The 19747-nt window shown below is 40.3% G+C and overlaps 1 protein-coding gene across 3 annotated transcripts in view; it reads left to right on the forward strand.

Annotated features, from left to right (window-relative positions):
* Positions 1 to 19747, forward strand: part of CAMSAP2 (calmodulin regulated spectrin associated protein family member 2) — a 130621-nt gene that overhangs the window by 44422 nt on the left and 66452 nt on the right. For all 3 annotated transcript variants that reach the window (XM_056844158.1, XM_056844155.1, XM_056844156.1), the window contains exon 3: positions 16835 to 16996. In XM_056844158.1, coding sequence (XP_056700136.1) covers positions 16835 to 16996 — 162 coding nt within the window. The remainder of the gene's footprint in view (positions 1 to 16834; positions 16997 to 19747) is intronic.

The following is a 19747-nucleotide window of genomic DNA, read 5'->3' on the forward strand; positions in this document are numbered from 1 at the left end:
GTTTAAAGTCTATGCCTGGCTTTACACAGAGGTCATAGCTATGCTTAGGAGATTTACAAGCTCTGGGTTGATTGCTACCAGCTTTCTGCATGCACAAGACAGAGCTGGAGTGATTCCCTTCTTGCCACTGAAGCCCCTTCTCCCCAGCCCCATGTGGTATTTTGGAGGTTTACTGATCTGTAGCATAATCTTTTCTTTAGGGGTGGGTCCAAATATAAAGCTGCTGGGGGAAGGGGAAAGCAGGGAACCGTCTGCTTCTGCCCTCAGAAAGCCGGTAGGAGCTTCCAGCTTGATCTTCTGGTGGTTAATGTTGCTACAGGTGTAATCTGCTGTGGTTGGGAAGGAATGGAACAAGAAGTTTAAGAGCTCAGGAATTTTAAGTCTATATCAAGCCCCAGTAAAGGTTGGGGTTCGTTTTCAATGTTAAAAAGCAATAAACTTCTGTACTGGAACTGGTTGTAGAAATCACTCTAGCTCAAGTCTGTTGTGAAGGCCAGTGAATGAACTATTTATCCTTTTAGTGTTTAAATATTGTGCCACAGCTACATCACAGCAGCCTTATAAATAGTCATTTTCCTGCTGTGGTGAATAATAGTCTCAGCTAGTCAGGAAAAAAATGTACAGCAGCAGAGTTTATTCTTTTCATTTTAGGCAATGGGTGTGTTCAAATGCTGATAGGCTTGTGTTAGCACAGAAGCAAATGTCAGTTTTGAAGACCATAAACCTGCTTGGCGAGAGCTCTTTCCTCACCCCATATTATTCATCCACAAATAGTGGCTGGGTGTAGTAGCTGTTACTTGCTACTAGCCAAAATCTAATCCTAACACTATATCTGCAGTTCTTAGACTTCGGGTCCTTAAGTTTAGGTACTGGCAGGTGAAAGGATCTCTTACTTACTTTAATGATATCTGCTCATACAGTCAATTTGGTTCTGAACAGTGTTAAAGGATCTCTGGTAACAACATTGCTGGAAAGATCTGTAGCTGAGACCCTGAAAGCCTCTGCCTGACAGTGGACAATGCTGTGCTGGATGCACAAATGGTCGACTCTGTATAAGGTAACTTTGTATGTCCAAGGCTGCAGACCTGCATACACTTGCCTGGGAGTAAGCGCTGTTAAACCTGGTGAGACTTACTCAAAAGTGTACACATGATTAGACTGAAACTCCCCAGCTGTGTTTGGAAAAGCTTTTTGATCAAAATTAGTAGCAAATCTCGTTTTTTAAAAAGAACTGTTCTCAGTTTTGCTCCTGCTTTTTGGCTCTTTTTTATGGGGTTGCTATGCTTTCTCTCTTTCTTTCTGGCTGAGGTATCAGCAGGGAAAGAGAAGCAAAAAGGGGCAGCAAACAATAGTGTTTTTTGAGACAAGGAAAAGCTTAGCTGAAAATGAAAGTAATAATCCGCTGCAATCCTCATGCTATTCAGCAAATTCCTTCATTTTAAAGGGCATTCGCCAGGATGAAAAACATCCTCACTGGTTCTTGTAGGTTATCCGGGTTGTGTAACCGTGGTCTTGGTATTTTCTTTCCTGACGTTTCGCCAGCAGCTGTGGCAGGCATCTTCAGAGGAGTAACACTGTCCTTCAGTGTTACTCCTCTGAAGATGCCTGCCACAGCTGCTGGCGAAACGTCAGGAAAGAAAATACCAAGACCACGGTTACACAACCCGGATAACCTACAAGAACCAATGAACTCTGACCGTGAAAGCCTTCGACAACATCCTCACTGTTTGTGAGTGCTTTTTTGGAAATGCTGTCTATTTAAATTCCCATAAAGGAACATGCCACGTGAACCTGGAGAAAATTAGGTAGATCACACAGAGGATCTCTGCAGATGGGAGGGGAATAAGGTTGCCAACCTCCAGGAGATAGAGATCAGTTCACCTGGAGAAAATGGGCACTGTGGAAGGTGGACATCCTCATGGACATGCCTCCCCAAACCCCGTCCTCCTCAGGCCCCACTCCAAAATCTTCAGGTGGTTCCCAAACAGGAGCTGGCAACCCTAGAAGGGAATGATTTTTGCCAGTTACCCCTCTTCTCCTACAGACCTCTGTCCTCTCTCAGCTGTACCCCTTTCCCCTAATGGCATCATTCTGGGGATCAATTTGGGCTGCAGAGAGAGGGGGGAGCAAGCTGCAGACAGAAAACCTTGTTGTTGATGAAAATTCTCCGTGGGATCCAAGCCAGTCACCCTAAAGCAGGGGTGGGGAACCTTTTTCCGCCAAGGACCATTTGGATATTTATAACATCATTTGCGGGCCATACAAAATTATCAACTTAAAAATTAGCCGACCAAACCCCAAGCAGGCAGCTGCCCCAGATGACCCCCCCCCCCCGCAGGTGGGCAAGCAGGCATCCAACCAGTGGCGCACTCGCTCGCCTGGTGGCACAGGATGGTCTGTTGCACCAGCTGGGCGTACCCACACGCCGGAGTTGCTCCTGCTCCGCATGGTCGGGCTGGATTCTACAGCTGGCTCCTGCTACCTCCGCCTGCAGGGGTGAAATGAGGACACACTGGCTAAGAACTCCCTCCCCCCGCACATTCTGGCCCTGTCCCTATAACCCCTCCATTGTCACTACGTCCGCCCTCAGCCCTCTTGTAATACAGAGGGAATACGTTTCTCCATGGCCTGGGTGGGAAAGGGTTAACACAGTTTCTTGGGCAGTCCTAGCAGCTCCATAGCTAACAACTCTTCTGCAAGGGGGGGGGGAAGGTTCATTTTCACGGCAAATTAACTCACGTCTGCCTTGAGTAGAGGCTATTCCTGTCCGTGGGAGGGGGCAGATCACCAGTCTTAGATCCTTCTGAGCTAGAGACCTGCCAGGACCCATGAAGGGCCAGACCAAATGATTTCACAGGCCTTAAATGGCCCTCTGACCTGACGTTCCCCACCCCTGCCCTAAAGGGAAATGAAACAGAGGCTCCTCCAATAGTTAGTTACCTTAAGAGGTGGTAATTTTATCCAGTTTAGGAAGGAAATTCTTCTCCAGTTTAGCTTACAAATCAAAGTATATTGGGAGGTGCATCCCTCATGGCATGTGTTCTTTAGAAGTGTTGCTGGAATTTTAATTTTTTTTACTTGCTGCTTGTCAAGAAGCCCTTTGTTATGGGTTATATTTCATTATCATTTAAAATTTCAAGACGCTTCAGTATATTTGTTTAATAATGTCGTGTCATTCCTGATCATAACCCGCTCTGAGTTTGGCCTTGGCCAGGGAGAGGGGTTTAGAAATTTAATAAATTTTAAAAATAAATAATACTGTTTTCCTAATCACTAAGCATTCCCTTTTTTCTAGTTGTCATTGTTTTGCCAGCCTTTCACAGTGGCTTATTGGCTAGACTGAAGTATACAAGTCAGCTTTCTAGTAAATCTGTTAGTCAGCATCCTGTCACTCCAAAGGTTTTGTTTTATAGTAATGACCAAAGAGGATATAGTTTTTAATGTGATAAGTGTCATTTTCACTTGTCCATTCCTATTTCTCACATGCCTCTAATACATTTGTTTTAAGTAGATGCCTGGGAAATATCCTGCTGAGACCTGTTAACCTGGATCTTTGTAAAAGCAGAGTGTCTGACAGAATCCATCTCATCATTTCTAACAGTTGTGCTGCTATTATGTCCCAATGTATTTATTTTATACGCACACATAAATACGTTAAATGGATTTTTAAAAAGGAGCTATTGTGAACTTTTCTTAAAAGCAATTATTCTAAAGCAGCATAGAGATCTATACTTAAAAGCTTTTCTTTCTGTTCTCAAAACACCATTTCAATAATTTACAGGTACATAGTAAATAGTACTTTTTGTTGACTTCTTAAATAGAAGCTTTTAAAAATAACATTCTGAAGATAAAGTTCCTACTTGAAAGCTAAATGTGTATGTAGGCATCTATGTGTTCTTTACCTATATAAAAAAATGTGAGAAAACATGTCACAAGTAATTTCTGGAAATATGACTTTAAAAATAAATATGACCGCTGAGTTCTCAAAATTGTAAGTCCTGGATTTTAAGGTCTGACATTTGTTAATGATAACTTTTTAGATATCTCTAACAATAGCCATATGCAAAAAATTGCAATTGGATGGCTAGTGTATACTAATACAATTTATAGAAACTGTAGTTTATGGCGAATGGTATTGCTAAGTTTAGGGGAAGGTGTGGGGGGTCCTCATTGAGCATGTGGGTACTTCTGGGTTTTTAGAAAAGGTGGTAGATGCCACTGTAAAATGGCTGCCATGAGGTCAGGCCATTCACAGTATTGGGAGGTTCCACATATAAAAGTCTGACTGGCAGCAACTCTTCCAAATCTCAGGGAGAAGACTAGTTGAGCTTCTTTCAACTGGAGATGGTAGGAAGAGTTAACTGGATGCAAAACATGTGCTGTACACTAAGCTACAGGTCCTTTCCATAATTATCATTTAAGCAATTCCTAGTTATTCTTCTCCAGTTCCCAATATAGATGTTGTGAGAGCACGCATGAGCTCAAGGTTCATTGTTGTAACTCCAGGCCATTATGTCACTCAGCAGCATTGTTTCTGAACCATGCCACTCACTGTGGTGGCATGAACTGGACCTAAGCATGAAGGCAGGGACAACTCAGATCATTTAGTAGCTGCTTAGTGACAAAGGTAAGCAGTACTTTACCAGTACTGTGTCTGAATAATTTAAACACTGAAAAAGATCATAAGGAAAACATTACCTTTTGAGTAGCTTCCCAACTAAATATTTAACATGGCTCCGACTATTTCCTTAAAACAACACCAAAGAGGAGCACAGTGTGAAGAACATCTAGATTCAAATCCAGTATCACCTTAGAGACCAACAAGATTTTCAGGATATAAGCTTTTGAGAGTCAAAGTTCCCTTTGTTGTCCCTTTGTATTTAGAAATTGGATGAAAAAAGTACTAAGAAGTACCGTGCTGTATAATTATACTAGACAGGATACTTAATTCCATTAAAAAAAAATCTTGGGACAGTGATATCAATAGACATGATAATTATTAGAAAAAATTACATTCACATGTACTAAATATATTTTCCAAAAGAGTCTGTCACAAACAAGACGGGCATCTGGTATATTGTCCTGTTTCAAAATATGTCTTCATCAGAAGAACGTAGGATGGAAAACCATCACATGGATTTTCAAGCAGTAACTTTCCTACATAATGGAATAATACACATCACTTTATTACATGAAAACTATGTCCTGTCAGTTAAACTGTATGTTAAGTCAACTGATAGGAAATAGTTGTTTCACTTTTCTTGTTTTAATCCACTTGGATGACGCAATAACCTTCGATATGGGCAATACTTGTGGTTTAAAAGGAATTCTACCTTTGTATGGGATTATAACATACAGAAATTTTGTTTGGATCACCTGATATCCTCTCAGAATTATACACACAGCAGCCAATAGAGCTGAAAAAGCATTTAGAAACATATTCTTACAAAATAAAAGTAGATCTGTTCGTAATAAAATATGTGCATTCTAGTTTCCTTTTTAAAAAAATTTTCCCGTAGAAGATGGATTACATTGTTTCAGTGTTACAACAAAAAAGAAAAATAGTTTTCTTAGCTGTCATATTTGGAAAATTATACATAGACAGTTTCATTTAGTTGTCTACATGTCAGGATGCAAGGATTTTATTAAAGCTATTTTATTGGCTTTAGAAGGATTAGTGTGGTGTTTCTTAGTACTTTTTTCATCCTGAGTATTTCCATATCATATCACAGGTGTTGTAAGAAGTTGAAGCCTTAATAATGTTTTTTTCCACCGTAAAGAAAATGTTACCTTGCAATACAATTCAGTTTTACTTCCTACTTTACTTTTACTTGCTACTTCCACCTCTAAATTTAGCAGACTTATAAAACAAGCATACAAGCCCTCCAATATCTGCACAAAGTTGCCATGCATAATTGATGTCTCTGACATATGGGCTATGACTTTTTTTGGATAGATTTTCTCCAAAAATGAAATGGGCATTATATTTTTTTTGTTTGTTTATTTTGTATATAGATCCTGATTGAGTCAAGTGTGTTAGTGAAATCAGCGGGGAAGCAAACGTTCTGTTCAAAATGACTGAAGGTGGTACAAAGCAATAAACGATAATACAACCTTTTCCCTCCTTCCAAGTCAGTATCATTCTTGAAAGAGATTAATGCAACAGTTAACCATCAAATATTTGGGGGGGGGGGGAATAAATCATTTAAAAAAATTCTCAATCCGAATTCCCCCTTCTAGGTTTTAATAAATATTACAAAATGTCCCACACCTTCTCTCACAGGACCCAAATGTTTATTATTAGTGCTTCTGTTATCAACATAAGGAACTAAATCAGTAGACATGTTTCGAGTGACACTACCAATTGTAAAAGTACCGTAGATCTTTTCACTGCTTTACAAAGTTTTTAATTACTCATAAGACCCCTGGAATCCTTTGAAAAATTTAACTTGAAAAAGAAATTTAGATGTCAGAAGAATTGTGAAGGCAGATGAACAAGGTATGGTCATTCATGAAAATTTAACCATGATTTTGATGTCAAAGGATGCATTTTTGTTGTTTGTTTGAGTGCTGAAGGTTTTGCTGACATTGCTAGTTATTAAACTATGGATCAGGGTACATTTTCAGATGGCCCCTGGAGTTTATGAATGATGGTGAGGTTTGCAAACATTTTCACACATTCCAAAGAGAACACATTAGAATGTATTGATTGTGTACTCACTATTGTGCCCAGTTCAAAGTGCTGCGCTTTTGGTACTGCAGGAGGCATTGCCTAGAGCACTGGTTCCCAACCAGGGGTCCGTGGACCCCCAGGGGTCTGCGAGAACTAAATTAAGGTCCACGAAACAAAGTTATAAACCCATAATAAATTAATATTTTCAATTAAAAGTTCTCTATTATAAAATATATATTCAAATATTATTCTAAGTTTAATGTTTAACTAACAGTTATGATTAAAGTTTATTTTCAAATTCTCGGAATTTTTATTTTGAACCTTGGGGTCCCTGCACCGAACAAAAAAGTTCTAGTGGTCCCTGGTCAAAAAAAGGTTTGGAACCACTGGCCTAGAGGCTGAGGTGCTGCAAAGCAGACATTTTGTGCCTCTACTTGTAGCATCTGCTTGCATCAGTTCTGTTTTTGCAGCATCCCAGCTGGGCCCGAGGCACTGTGTGCTGGGATTCTCATGCTGCTGCTTGCTGTTCCCTGCAAGGTTGGATAGGTGCTGCTTGCACAGCGCTGATCTCACCCTCTTGAGGTGCTGTAAGGAGAGACTCTCATGCTTCCTTCTGCAGCACTTGTAAACTGGTCCATATTTTATTTATAAAAAGTATGAAAATATTTTTAAGAGGGTTGGCTATCTAGACATTCTTTTGTGTATGGACATATGTAGGTTTGTTGGCCATTATGATAAGAGTGCAGTATAAATTTCTACTGCTTCATTTGGTATCCAGTCTTTCCACAATGGAGCTCATGACGTCCTATGTGAGGGTTATCCATTTTATCTTTGCAATAACCCTGCCCCTGTGAGATTGGTTAGGGTAAAAGATAACATGCCCAAGGCTACCGGAAACATCCTGGATGAGCAGATATTTAACCTCAGATTTCCCCAGTACAAGTTTAATTACTTGTGAGTTCAAGGTGCTTAGTTGGAAGGAAATGCGTTGGCATTTTTCTGGATGCCTCTCAGTTTTGTTGGAGAGTTGAGTTCAGAGCACACACCCTTATATCAGGAGAAATAGATTTCCTGTGTTTTCTTACCAGAAGTTATGTTGTTTCAGAGTGTGCTCACTTTTATGTTTCAAGCTTGGGATGAACTGCGTGATCTCAGTGCAAGATCTCAGTGATCTCGTATCTCTATGCAAGATCACTTCTAATTGTCTTTGATAAACACTTAATTCCTCTCTTCTTTTTTTGAAGGAAGACCAATATTCTTTTAACAAAAAGGTCTTGATTATTGTAAACAGATGATTAATTTCAGGAGAGCACTTTAAGAAAGTGCAAATAGTTACTAAAATCAAGGTACAGTATCATTCACTTGTATAGCAAGGAACAGCGGCGACTGTGATAATGTTGAAAGAACTGGTTAGTTTCCATGGTAATGGGCCTCCAAGGCAAAAAGGAAGCCTGCCAATTTTAAAATAATTACTTCAGCAATCCCTTAAGTATATGTTGGAGATGCATGCATAAGAGATCTTTTTTGCAATATAATTAGAACACTGCAGGTAACAGCCACAAGTGCAGGTATCTCAGTTTTTAATTAAAAGTGGGCTGTCCTTACTGCATTCTGACACATCATATCATATTCTATATATCTGTTTCTCAAGTGTGGCCCCCTCTGCAGATATCTAAATACGCGGATCGAGGCCACACTGAAACTAAACAGATTTTCCTGCAAACTTAGGAAAAATCTGAAATCTTTTTAAAAAGACTGGGGGGGGGGGTTAAATCCCTCCCCAACGGAAAAGTGTTGTCGTGCCTGTTCAGACAACTCATTTACCTTGAATCTGGAGAGCTGGCAGTTCCAGATTCAGGGAACCACTCCAGGCCCAGTGGCAGCGGATTCTGGGAGCCAAGCCAGGAGCCTCTCTGTACCTGGCCACGGTGGGTGCCATGAACTGTTCTGGACCTGGCAGCAGCAGGTACCAAAAGCCACTCTGAGCTCAGAGTAGCTCCTGGACACCACTTCTGCTGTGGTCAGACGCCAAGGCTACTAGTGGGACCTGGAGCCACACCGGGCTCATCAATGGGGCGGGGGGGAGATGTGTTCCCCCATGCAAGTCTCGCAGGGCCCCTGTATTGCCAAAGGGCAAATGGTTCTTTCCTTCCCTAGGAATTTCAAGAGGCAATGAGTACAACACTGGGAGAAATTAAGCAATTCTATTGCTTACAAGCTTTAAACAAACAGACAGAATAACAGAAGACAAAATGATACCCATGACCCTTTGCTGCTGTGAGGACCCCAGAATTCACAGCAGTAGGTAAACTCCAAAGCATAAACACAGTACTGTTTCCACACTTCAGTCTGGGCTGAGGTCCCCCCACCCTGGGAGAAAGTAGCCCCCTTTCTTATAAGAAAGTTAAAGTGTGTGATAGAGAGTTTTGGTGCCTAGCAACCTGGGATGGAGCTCTCCAGGGTCAGGAGATGGCAGCTTTGGCATGCCAATGCCAGGTGAAGATTACTCCCTTTCCCTCCCCAAAAGTGCTAGAGGAGAAGATAGAATACTTCAGCCCCATTAACCCCTTCCAGCCCAGTGCTGTCATAGGACGATCTATGACATAGTGGAGAAGCAGGTGGTTCACCACTATCTCCTCGTAATACAATGGTCTTCCGCAATTTTCCACTACAGCCCCCTTGTTTATATACTAATAGCGAAGTTGGCCAAATTTGAGGATACTTAAATCCGATGACCAGAGCTGTGAATGAGCAGGTTTGTAGAAAAATTTGGAGTAACTGTAGCTTTAAACAATGGATTGCCTCAGTGGCCATTGCTAGGCAACCACAGATTCCAGACTTGGTTGTGTCAGTAAAAGGCAGGGGGAGGGGTCCGGGTCCTTTCAAGGGCTGTTTTGGCCTTTCAACATCCGTGGGATAACTTCACACCACCCAACTTGCATGACTCAACAAGGGCTGGCTGCGTGCAGCTGTTCCACAGTTGCCACCCTATGAAAGCCAGTGTGGTGTAGTAGTTAGAGCTTCAGAGCAGGGTTTGGGATATTCAAGTTTGAATCCCCATCTTGCTGTAGAAGCTCACTGTGTGATTTTAGGCCAGACACATACTTTCTGCCTAAACTACCTCACAGGGTGGCTGTGAAGATAAAAAGGAGGAGAGAAATAGGATGTAAGCTGTTTTGGTTCCCACTGTGGATAAAGGTGGGGCATAAATGAAGTAAATAATAAATATAGCTGAAGATGGGAGGCAGATAACAGGTAGGCCGGTGAATGGCTGAGAAGGAGAGAGAGAGGCAGGGAAAGGGGAGAGGATGGGGGGTTGACAGGAGGAGGAAATGATCAAAATTAACTGTAATTCAATCAAGAAGCTTGAAGATCATACTGATTTAGGATTCTCCAGTTTAGGATTCTCCGCATCTTCATTGTGCATCATCTTCGATTGATTTCTCCGCCTCGTTCAGATTAGAATAAGTGATGAAAACAAATGGAAAGATATTGAGTAACAGCAGAAGGTTTAGATGTGGTAGGACAGTTCCACCACAACCATATTTTTCCTTTTTTTAGTATAATTAGTTGGCAATTCAGACAAAATATGGCACTGGTTTGAAGTTATATTTACAAAACATCTCTCTAAAGAAAGAGTGTGTCTAAAATTGGAAGGATGGTACAAAATAGACTAAAGATGATTTTGGGAGTCACACTAATTTCAAAATGGTCAGTCTGTTGTGACAAAGTGAGACAGAAATCAAGTGATACCTTTAAGACTTATCCAGATTTAGATTTCCCCCCTTCTTGCATGCTGATGGTTCTTTCATTGTTTAATTTAAAAATGAGCCTAGTATGAGAATAAAATAAAACAGAAATCAAGTGGCACCTTTAAGACCATCAAGTTTATTACAGTGTACACTTTTGAGTCAGACTTCAGTTCTTCAGAGCTAAACGTTTTCGTGAGGTCTGACTCACAAAAACGTATGCTAGAATAAACTTGGCTGTCAGAATGTTTTCTTGCTGCTGATACTGAACATGCGTAGTGTGCATGCCCAGATGTTGCCAATAGTGCAAAAGTCACATAAATGCCACTTTTGTATTCTGCAGAATAGACTATTTGCAGTCTCCATGTCAGTCTTTGTATCACAGTGGTTTAAAAAAAAGCTACAAGGTTTCCCCTCTCCCTATTAAAACCTCACCTCTGCCTTTAATCTAACCAGATGGCCATAGGCAGGCACAGTCTCTGAACCCCCAATACGTGCCGTGATTCTGGTAACAAATGTATTGTTGCTCTCCACATAGGAAATATATTTACCCAGAAACAAGTTCTTGAAAATATGACAAATGATATTTCAGAGTGAGAAAAGAGAGCCAGCAGTTCTTATTTCTCTTATTCCGGGCACGGTAAGAAAGAAAATGAAACTAGCAACTCACTGACTGACATAGTAGAAAGGATTACTACTGTTCAAGTTAGTGACTTCTTTGTTTAGCTGGCTGTAGTTAAGGGCCACAATTCAGCACTTCTTCTGATCGCGTGGTAGTTATTATCTGTTTACTGATTTTATTGTACTTACCTGTAAGCAGCTGCAGGAACCCTTTGGATTAGTGGGGTATCCATTTTTAAAAATGTATTTTAAACTTTTTATGCATTGTTAAGCCAGTTAAAACCAGTAAGTTTAAGCATTTTTAGCTCTCAGTGGCCAAGAACTGTAAGCCATAAGTTTTCTAGAAGCATCAAAATCTTGTACTTATATTGAGAGTCAGCATGGAATAGGGGTTAAGAGTGGCGGACTCTAATCTGGAGAACTGGGTTTGATTCCCCACTCTTCCACATGAAGTCTACTGGGTACCCTTGGGCTTTTCATAGTTCTCTCAGGACTCTCTCAGCCCCACCTACCTCACAAGTAGAGTTGTCAACCTCCAGGTGGTAGCTGGAGATCTCCTGCTATTACAAATGATCTCCAGGCGATAGAGATCAGTTCCCCTGGAGAAAATGGCTGCTGTGGAAGGCGGGCTCTATGGCATTATACCCCATTCTCTCCCCTCCCCAAACCCTATCCTTCTCAAGCTCCACCCCCAAAATCTCCAGGTATTTCCCAACCCGGAGCTGGCAATCCTACTCACAAGGTGCCTGTTGTGAGGGTGGGGGAAGGGAAGGCAATTGTAAGCCACTTTGAGACTCCTTATGGTAGTGAAAAGTGGGGAATAAAAACCAACTCCTCTTCTTCTGGTTGCTTTGAAATATGAATCTAAATGCAAGCATACATAATTTAAAACATTGAACAATAACTGTAAATGGATAGATCCTCCATGTAAAACAAGACACTGGTAAGTCTAAAGGTGATCATGGTTCCTTTTATAATAAAGCTTTGAACTGGTAATTGAGTCCTGCCTTCTTTAAAAGGAGGCTTAAAATCTCACTTTCTAATCTAGGATTCCTCAATGAGGTGCCCATGGGTGTCATCGCACCTGCCAGTATTTCCCTTGGCACCCACCAAACCTTTCAAAAAGTGGGCAGGTCCATTGTTGGGGAGGGCTTTTGAGCGGCTGCCCTCATTCAAATGAAAGGGGTTTTCACTGGAGGATTGGTAAATGGCTGGGCTTAACAGTGTGTAGCTCCATTCCCCCTTCAGGCTTTCTTCCCAGGAGATGTAAAGAGGGAAGGAAGTATTCTATTTGGCCCTGCCTCCTTTGGCAACCATTTTGAGTTTAACTCCACTTCCTGTGGCAGCCATTTGGGGCTGGTGTTCAACAAACCCCTCTCAAAATTCCAAACATGCCCACAGGCTCAAAAAGGTTGGGGGGTTGTTCTAATGTGTTCAGGAATGACAAAACTAGAAAGGAAAAGGTTATGTGAGATCGGCGCAGAAAGAGAGAGAGAGAGTAACTTTTTGCTTCCAATAACAGTATCTTATTTAAGTAGGAGTCGTGTTGCTTGCTTTAACACAGATAAAAATAAGCTTTAAATAAATGTTTGAAATTTGCAGCGTCCACAAAACATTCTATGTGTGTTTAAATAGAATGTAATTGTGGCTTTTGTTAAACAAAACTCCTGTAATCTGGAGGAGTGTAGAAACCTGCAGGTCCCTGCTATAAGAGTTGTTTTTTATTGATTAAAATAGTATGCAACCTCTTCCACTGTGCATTATTTTTAAGCCTGTTATATGTTGGCAGTGAAGGTGGAAAGAATATTAATTGGATTATCAAAATAATGACTAAAGCAGTTGCTTTAGTTACTTTATTTTGGAAGCATAGCTGGTTATGGGACCTAAGATTTGATAATAATCTCTTCCTCAGATCTGAGTAATCCAACGCATGCTGTAAAAGACATAGATATACTTATTTATTGTTGAAGAAGGGAAGGGAACTGTCACCTATATAATGCTTGCATTTTCAACATTTTTCAGTTTCTTGGCGTTTTGATCTTGACCTTCAAGGGCAAATGGTGCTTTAAAATTATCTTGTGGAATAAATTGTGCAAACATAGACATTTATCCTTACAGTCCCTTTCTTTGCATAAAATGTGTATGTCTCAAGATTTTCTGCACCTAAAAATTCTGTGGCATGTTCCAAGGAATTATGAATGGTTTCCCTATTCAAAGAACTTTTATGTATATGTATGGACTGCTGAACAACATTGAGCAAGTTTTGCAGTGTTTTCCTGTTTGTTCCTATAGCCTAAGAGTGAATATTCTTTCTTTCATAACTGCCTTATTTTGCTTCTTAATCCTTTGCTTCTCCATTGGCAGACGAGCTGCTGTGTGGTGCAGTCTTATAATAGGCCGTGGGGGCGGGAACATGCTGGCTTACCCGCATCATCTAAAATCGCCACCACATTGCAGTGGCCACCAAGCCCTAAGCCTGCTATAGGGTGTTTAAAGCAGCAGGGGTGGGCAGAACACAGCTGCCCGGCCATGCGGCCGGCAGGGCAGAGCAGCCCGGAAAACTCACGACAGGCAAGCTCCATTTCGGAGCAAACAGCTGCACTGGGTCGCAATTGACAATGCCAGATAAGTCCTTATGCTGTTTCTTTATACACTTTTAGAACTTTGTGTCTTAACTTTTTTCCTTCATTGCCTGGAGAACGTAGAACCATGACTGGGGAAAGTAGAAGCATATATGCTGCTCTGTGTTTTGGAAGAAGGGGGTGATAAAAATACCCTAATATATATATATTCATTCTTGAAGGATCTTTGTTTTCTTACTGTTAAATTGGAAAAAAAGATGAGAACAAATCTTAGTGACTACTGATGACTATCAAAGCACTTTTACAGAGAGAACTGTAATGTGGTGATGCCTAAAGGCTAATGAGGGTCACTAGGCTTTCCCCACACCTCATAGCAAGAAGGGCAAGTGGTTGTGAACCAAGGCAGAAGGTGAATATAGATGTATTATTTAGCATGATAACTTGCTGCTATATGCTTATGACCATTTTGGTAATCTGTACTACCCTGCCAAATTAGGAGAATATCTTCACATTTCTGCACCTGATCAGAAATAGATGGAAGGAGGGTTGATGATCAAGTTCTCATCACATGGCCGGGCAATACAAATTCTCCAGTAACTTTTGATGACATGCAAGTGTTAAATCACCACTTGGGAAATGATGGCATATAATCCTACCTTAGGCTGGAGGAGCCTTCCTCCAGCTTCCCTTGAAGGAAGGTTTCAAACTGGTTGGTGGAGCGGTAGGATATATGTTAATAGTTTGTATTCACCTGAAGCTGAGGTTGTAGCAACAAACTGGAGCAGTGGGCAGTCTTTCCTTATAGTTTAGTCTGAAGAGCAAGGCTGACCTGGAAACATTTATAGAGGTCAAGTCTTTTTCACCGAGCTTTCAGATAAAGTTTAGTATTGCACAGGCTGAATCTCTACCTGACATCTGTCATGTTCCAGGTTCATGACCTGCTGCAGACAGTGCTTTCCTATGGCCTACTCTTTTTATTCCTGTAAGACTCAGACCTCATTTGGTCACACATTCCATTATTTTTGGGAGTATGTGGGCAGGAACTGTATACTTGTGTTCTTATGGAGTCTTCCGAGAGTGCCCCCACCCCCATGATTCTGACCTTTAATTACAGGATTTTAGGTAAATGGTAAATAGACAAATTACTTTAATTTTCTTTCTATTTGTCAAGCTTGTTTAAAGATTGGGGATGGGTATTGTCACTTTTACTAATACTATCAAAAAAATTAAGAGGCAGTAGCATAGTCAAATATATTTTTATTTTGAAGTAATGCCACATTAAAAAGTTTGTTATAATGGATTCTCTAGTTAATGATAGCCCACACATTGAAGTTTGTGTCCTGTGATTCCTGTTATATAGCTGGACTCATACTTTCTTGACCAGATGAAAATCGCTGTCTTTAAAGCTTAAATACTACAATTTTTATGTAAATGAATGCATCTTTAAATGTGCATATTGCAAAGGAGACAATTAATTTTTGGATGATATATACACTACTTTAAACATATTTTTGTACAGAAGAATCTGAATTCAAATATCTTGAGGCAAAGAGGGAAGAATTAAATGTAGCACTTGGGAATAATTGTACTTCAAGTCTCAGTAATCTTCTTACCAAGCAGTTCCTTAGGCCTAAATCTCCAATATGGCTTGAAGCTCCCGGAATTCACACCAAACAGTAATTACTGGAGATTGTAGAGATTTTTGAGTAGATCAAGTCAAATCTTGCTGCAAAGATCCAACTACAGCTTTGGCTTTTATAAAATTCCATATTTAATATTTCTTACAGCAAGTGGAATCCAAGGTTGGTAACAAAAAATAAAAACAATCGAAATAATCACAGGATAAATAATAATAAATTTTAAAACATCCATAAAAAAGCTAGCTAAGAATACCCTCTTGACTGACCAAAGCCCCACAAGCATCCAAACAACGTATAACCTTTTAGAACTTACCCAACAGAAGCCTTCATAAAGATCTAATTTCTGGAGCCCCTCCAAAATTCCATCAGAGTGGAATATTCTGAGCTAATTGCAGCTTCTGAATAGTCTTCAAGGACAGCCCCATGTAAAGCATGTTCCAGTAATCTAGCCTCAGGGTTACTGTAGTGCAGACCAGTGGGGCCAGTCAGGAGTTCCTTAAATAAGGGGAAAGATTTCAATGTAAGTGCAGCTGGAAAAAAATACATTCTTAGCCACTTTGGTTACCTGCTTTTCTAATAACTGTGTGGGATCTAATAAAACCTCTAAACTCTTACTGGTGTAAGGCTACTATATATGTCCAAACTGTTTGGTTATATTGTGTATTATTAACTGCTTTTGGAAGCTTCTTTGTGTACATTTTTCAAAGAGGCAAGTTATGAATTTTCCAAAAGCCCTTTGCTGATGGTTCGCTTCTACTGGGTAGTGATTATTTTAATGGAGGGGGGCAGCAGACAGGTGCTGTATAAAAATAATTTACTTGTTATAAAGCTATCCAATGCATTTTAGACATTTTTTTGTCAAGTGTATTTTACTGGTGATGTTTCCATCGCAATAAACGTGTTGTTTTTGTCTTGTGTTCTTACAAACATTTTAATTGTGCTTTATATTCTTTTAGTTCTTTCATACCTCCTTCAAGGTGGTTCCCTCTCACTTGTAGCATTTTTCCGTCAGTGACTTTCCAACCTAACTGTTCCTGTTAATCATCTGTCCCTCCCAACATTCTGTCATCTCCTTAGCAACCAAAACTTCTCAGCAGCCTACTTCATCCTCATCTAGCTGTTCCCTACATAAGGTTTACCCCAGTGACTTTGATGTAAACTTTCTAGGTTTGGGTTTTTTGTTTCTCTGCCTCAGTTCCAATCTGCAATTCCGGAATGCAAATACTGTCCTATCTTGTTGTAGAGGATTACGTAGTAAGTTCCCCACCAGCCCTTTCTGAAGATAGCCACTTCTATGGGATTCAGTTTGGTGCTCTTTGGTAAAAAAAACATTCAAGAATATGCCCTAGATTTGCTTTCTGTTGCAATTGATAGAAACATTGCCAAAGATAATTCTTCTCTCTCTCTCTCTCTCTCTCTCGCGCGCGCGCTCTCTCTCTCTCTGTCATTCTCTCCCCCCTCTCTTTCTCTCTGTGTGTGTGTGTGTGAGAGAGAGAGAATATGAATGAATGAATTATGACTTAGTTGTAGGCAAGTAATCTCAAAATACCTGTGACAAATTCTTTGTAGAGTGCCCATTTGGCCATGATTGACACCTTGATGATGGCTTACACTGTGGAAATGGTCAGCGTGGAGAAAGTTATTGCATGCGCACAGCAGTATTCATCCTTCTTTCAAGCAACGGACCTTCCCTATGACATAGAAGATGCTGTCATGTTCTGGATAAACAAAGTAAGACTCTCTACAAATAACACTCTTCATCTGATGTAGGTAATTCGTTTTCCTAAGATGCTTATACAAATTGTCTACTACTGCATATCCCTAAAATCATGCTAAATGACTGTGCTTCACTGTCAGGTCACATAGATAAGCTTGTCCAGGTCAAGTTAAGATTGCTGGTGGTTCAAAGACATTAATTATTTTGTTTACAAGCCTTTGGAATTATGACCATCCTGTTTCCCCATTTACAGAAACAAGTTGCGTATTTAGTACCGAAAGCCTCTTCCTTTTGGTTCCTCATGCTTTCCTTAAGCACCTACTAAGTTCTGTAGCAGTCATTCACATTACCACATCACAGCATCTCGTGGCTGTTCAAGCTATGTTGTGTGACTGCTGGTTTAAATGTTGACAGTTGAAGCTAATTCTCTCATAGACTAAATTAAGTGATGGGTGGCACATATACACAAGCACATACTCGCTTCATTTTCATTACCTAGTTCTTGTGGCAATGGATGATAAACAGTATAAACATGTAGAAGTCAGTTGAAAACAATAAGTATCTATATATGAATTCCTGCTGTCAAAGACTAATCAAATCAATGGATCTTAAAATGCTTCTGAAAGATGCTCAGGTTTCCAAAGGTCTACAGCAGATGGATTTCCTCATAATGGGCTGCTACAGAGAATGCCCCTTTGTGTCCATCATCTTCTGGCAAAAATGTAAAAATAGTATTATGAAGATGATGCCTTTAAGTGGTCTGTGGTACTGCAATGGGGCATAAAGGAGGAGGCCATTTCTTAGGCATGCTTGGCCCAGGCAGTTTAGGAATTTATAAACCTCGTTTATCTTCCAAAGTTCATAACTCTAGATACAGAAGCTTTAAAAGGAATACACTTCAAATGGGTTGAGAGTTACCATATTGTATCCTATACTCTATCTAGTTCCAGTTCAGTTTTTATTGCATATGGCCAATGGCTGTTACAAGACATAATAAAAAACAACCACCACCACAAAACCGGATGACAATCATGAATAAAAGTTACATTTTAGTAACAAATTAAAAGCCTTAAGGGTATATTTCTCTAACCCTCTGGATCCTATTAAAATACAGCACATAACATTATTAAATGGTTAACCTTCAGAGTTATCCTGGCTTATCTAACATGAAATAAACAACAAAACTACATCAAGGCAAAAATTGACTCTGTAAGGTAAGGGAAACCCAAAAAGTGAGATCTCAGGTCCAATATGATTTAGTCTTGGGCAATTAGAGACTGCCAGATAGAATTCACGGTTATAATTAGGAAAGCCTGCTTATCATCAGCCGCTTGGTTAACTCAATTCTTTTCAGAATTCATGGGTTGGGCCAACCTGGTGCATATTTTCTTTGCTGCTAAAGCAAAGAGGGCAACTTTATGAGAGACAGCTGGCTCCATATCTGCAAGGAGAAATAAAACTTTCTCCATAACACTGAGAGCTAGCGTGGTGTAGTGGTTAAGAACAGTGGTTTGGAGTGGTGAAGTCTGATCTGGAGAACCGGGTTTGATTCCCCACTCCTCCATATGAGCAGCGGAGGCTAATCTGGTGAACTGGATTTGTTTCCCCACTCCTACACACAAAGCCAGCTGGGTGATCATTCTCTCTCAGCCTCACCTACCTCACAGGGTGTCTGTTGAGGGGAGGGGAAGGGAAGGTGATTGTAAGCCGGTTTGATTCTTCCTTGAGTGGCAGAGAAAGTCGGCATATAAAAACCAACTCTTCTTCGTCATCTTTGTCCTAAATTGGCCAAAATTGTGTCTATTTTTTTTCCCTTGGAGCAAGAATATAATGGCACAGATCTTCCGGAACTGAATCTCCACAGATACATAGATACATAGATGCTGAGCAACTGGTCGCTGGGTACAGCATCCTTCAAGCATAGCAGTTTGCATAGTTTGAAAACAAATGGATGTGCAGGCTGAACGTAATTTAAAGAATGTGATCTTAGACAAGTAATTTGCCTTAAAAAGATCTGCTTTAATTGGTTTATACCAAATTAAAAAATTGGATTCTAATATGACTTGCCAATCAAAAACTGCATCATGCCGATATATTTGGTCCCTGCAGTTATAGTCAGCCTGGGCAGCTCCACAAATAACATCTGACAAACTATAGAGTTGAAGAATTTTATTATCGTTTCTTGACCATATGTGGTCTGTTAGACTAATGGTGAAATATATGCTTGAGAGGTGGGTCGCTGGAGCTCTCTTTAGTTTATGCCAAGGGTTAAACAGGGCTTTGTGCATATGTGCCCTCAAGGAAGGAAGACCCAGTTCTGCTCCTAACAAGACGGCTAGGGTGTTTGGAGCAAGAGTTAAAACCTTTTTCATGAAGAGGTTTTGGATTCTCTCCAACTTAGCTACTAAAGCATCATTCCATCCCCAAACCGCAATTGCCATATAGGAGTTGGGCAATGACCTTGCTCTGAAAAAGCTTTATTGCTGGGTTGATCAAGAAGCCCCCTTTAGTGTGGTAGAATTTTAAGATGGCACTCATTGTTTGAAGGGTTTTTGCTTTTATGATTTTCAGATGGGCCTGCTAAGAAAGTGTATAAGTGAATGTAATTCCCAAATATTTAAAGGTTCAGCATTGTTCGACAGGGAAATAATCTATGAACCATCTAGAAATGCATTTCCATTTTCCAAATACCATTACCTTGGTTTTAGAATAATTGATGGTTAAAAGTTCTTCTTTGCAATAGTCACTGAGTCTGGACAGCATCC

The sequence above is a fragment of the Euleptes europaea genome, chromosome 2, assembly GCF_029931775.1.
Source record: "Euleptes europaea isolate rEulEur1 chromosome 2, rEulEur1.hap1, whole genome shotgun sequence".
Classification (NCBI taxonomy): Eukaryota; Metazoa; Chordata; class Lepidosauria; order Squamata; family Sphaerodactylidae; genus Euleptes; species Euleptes europaea.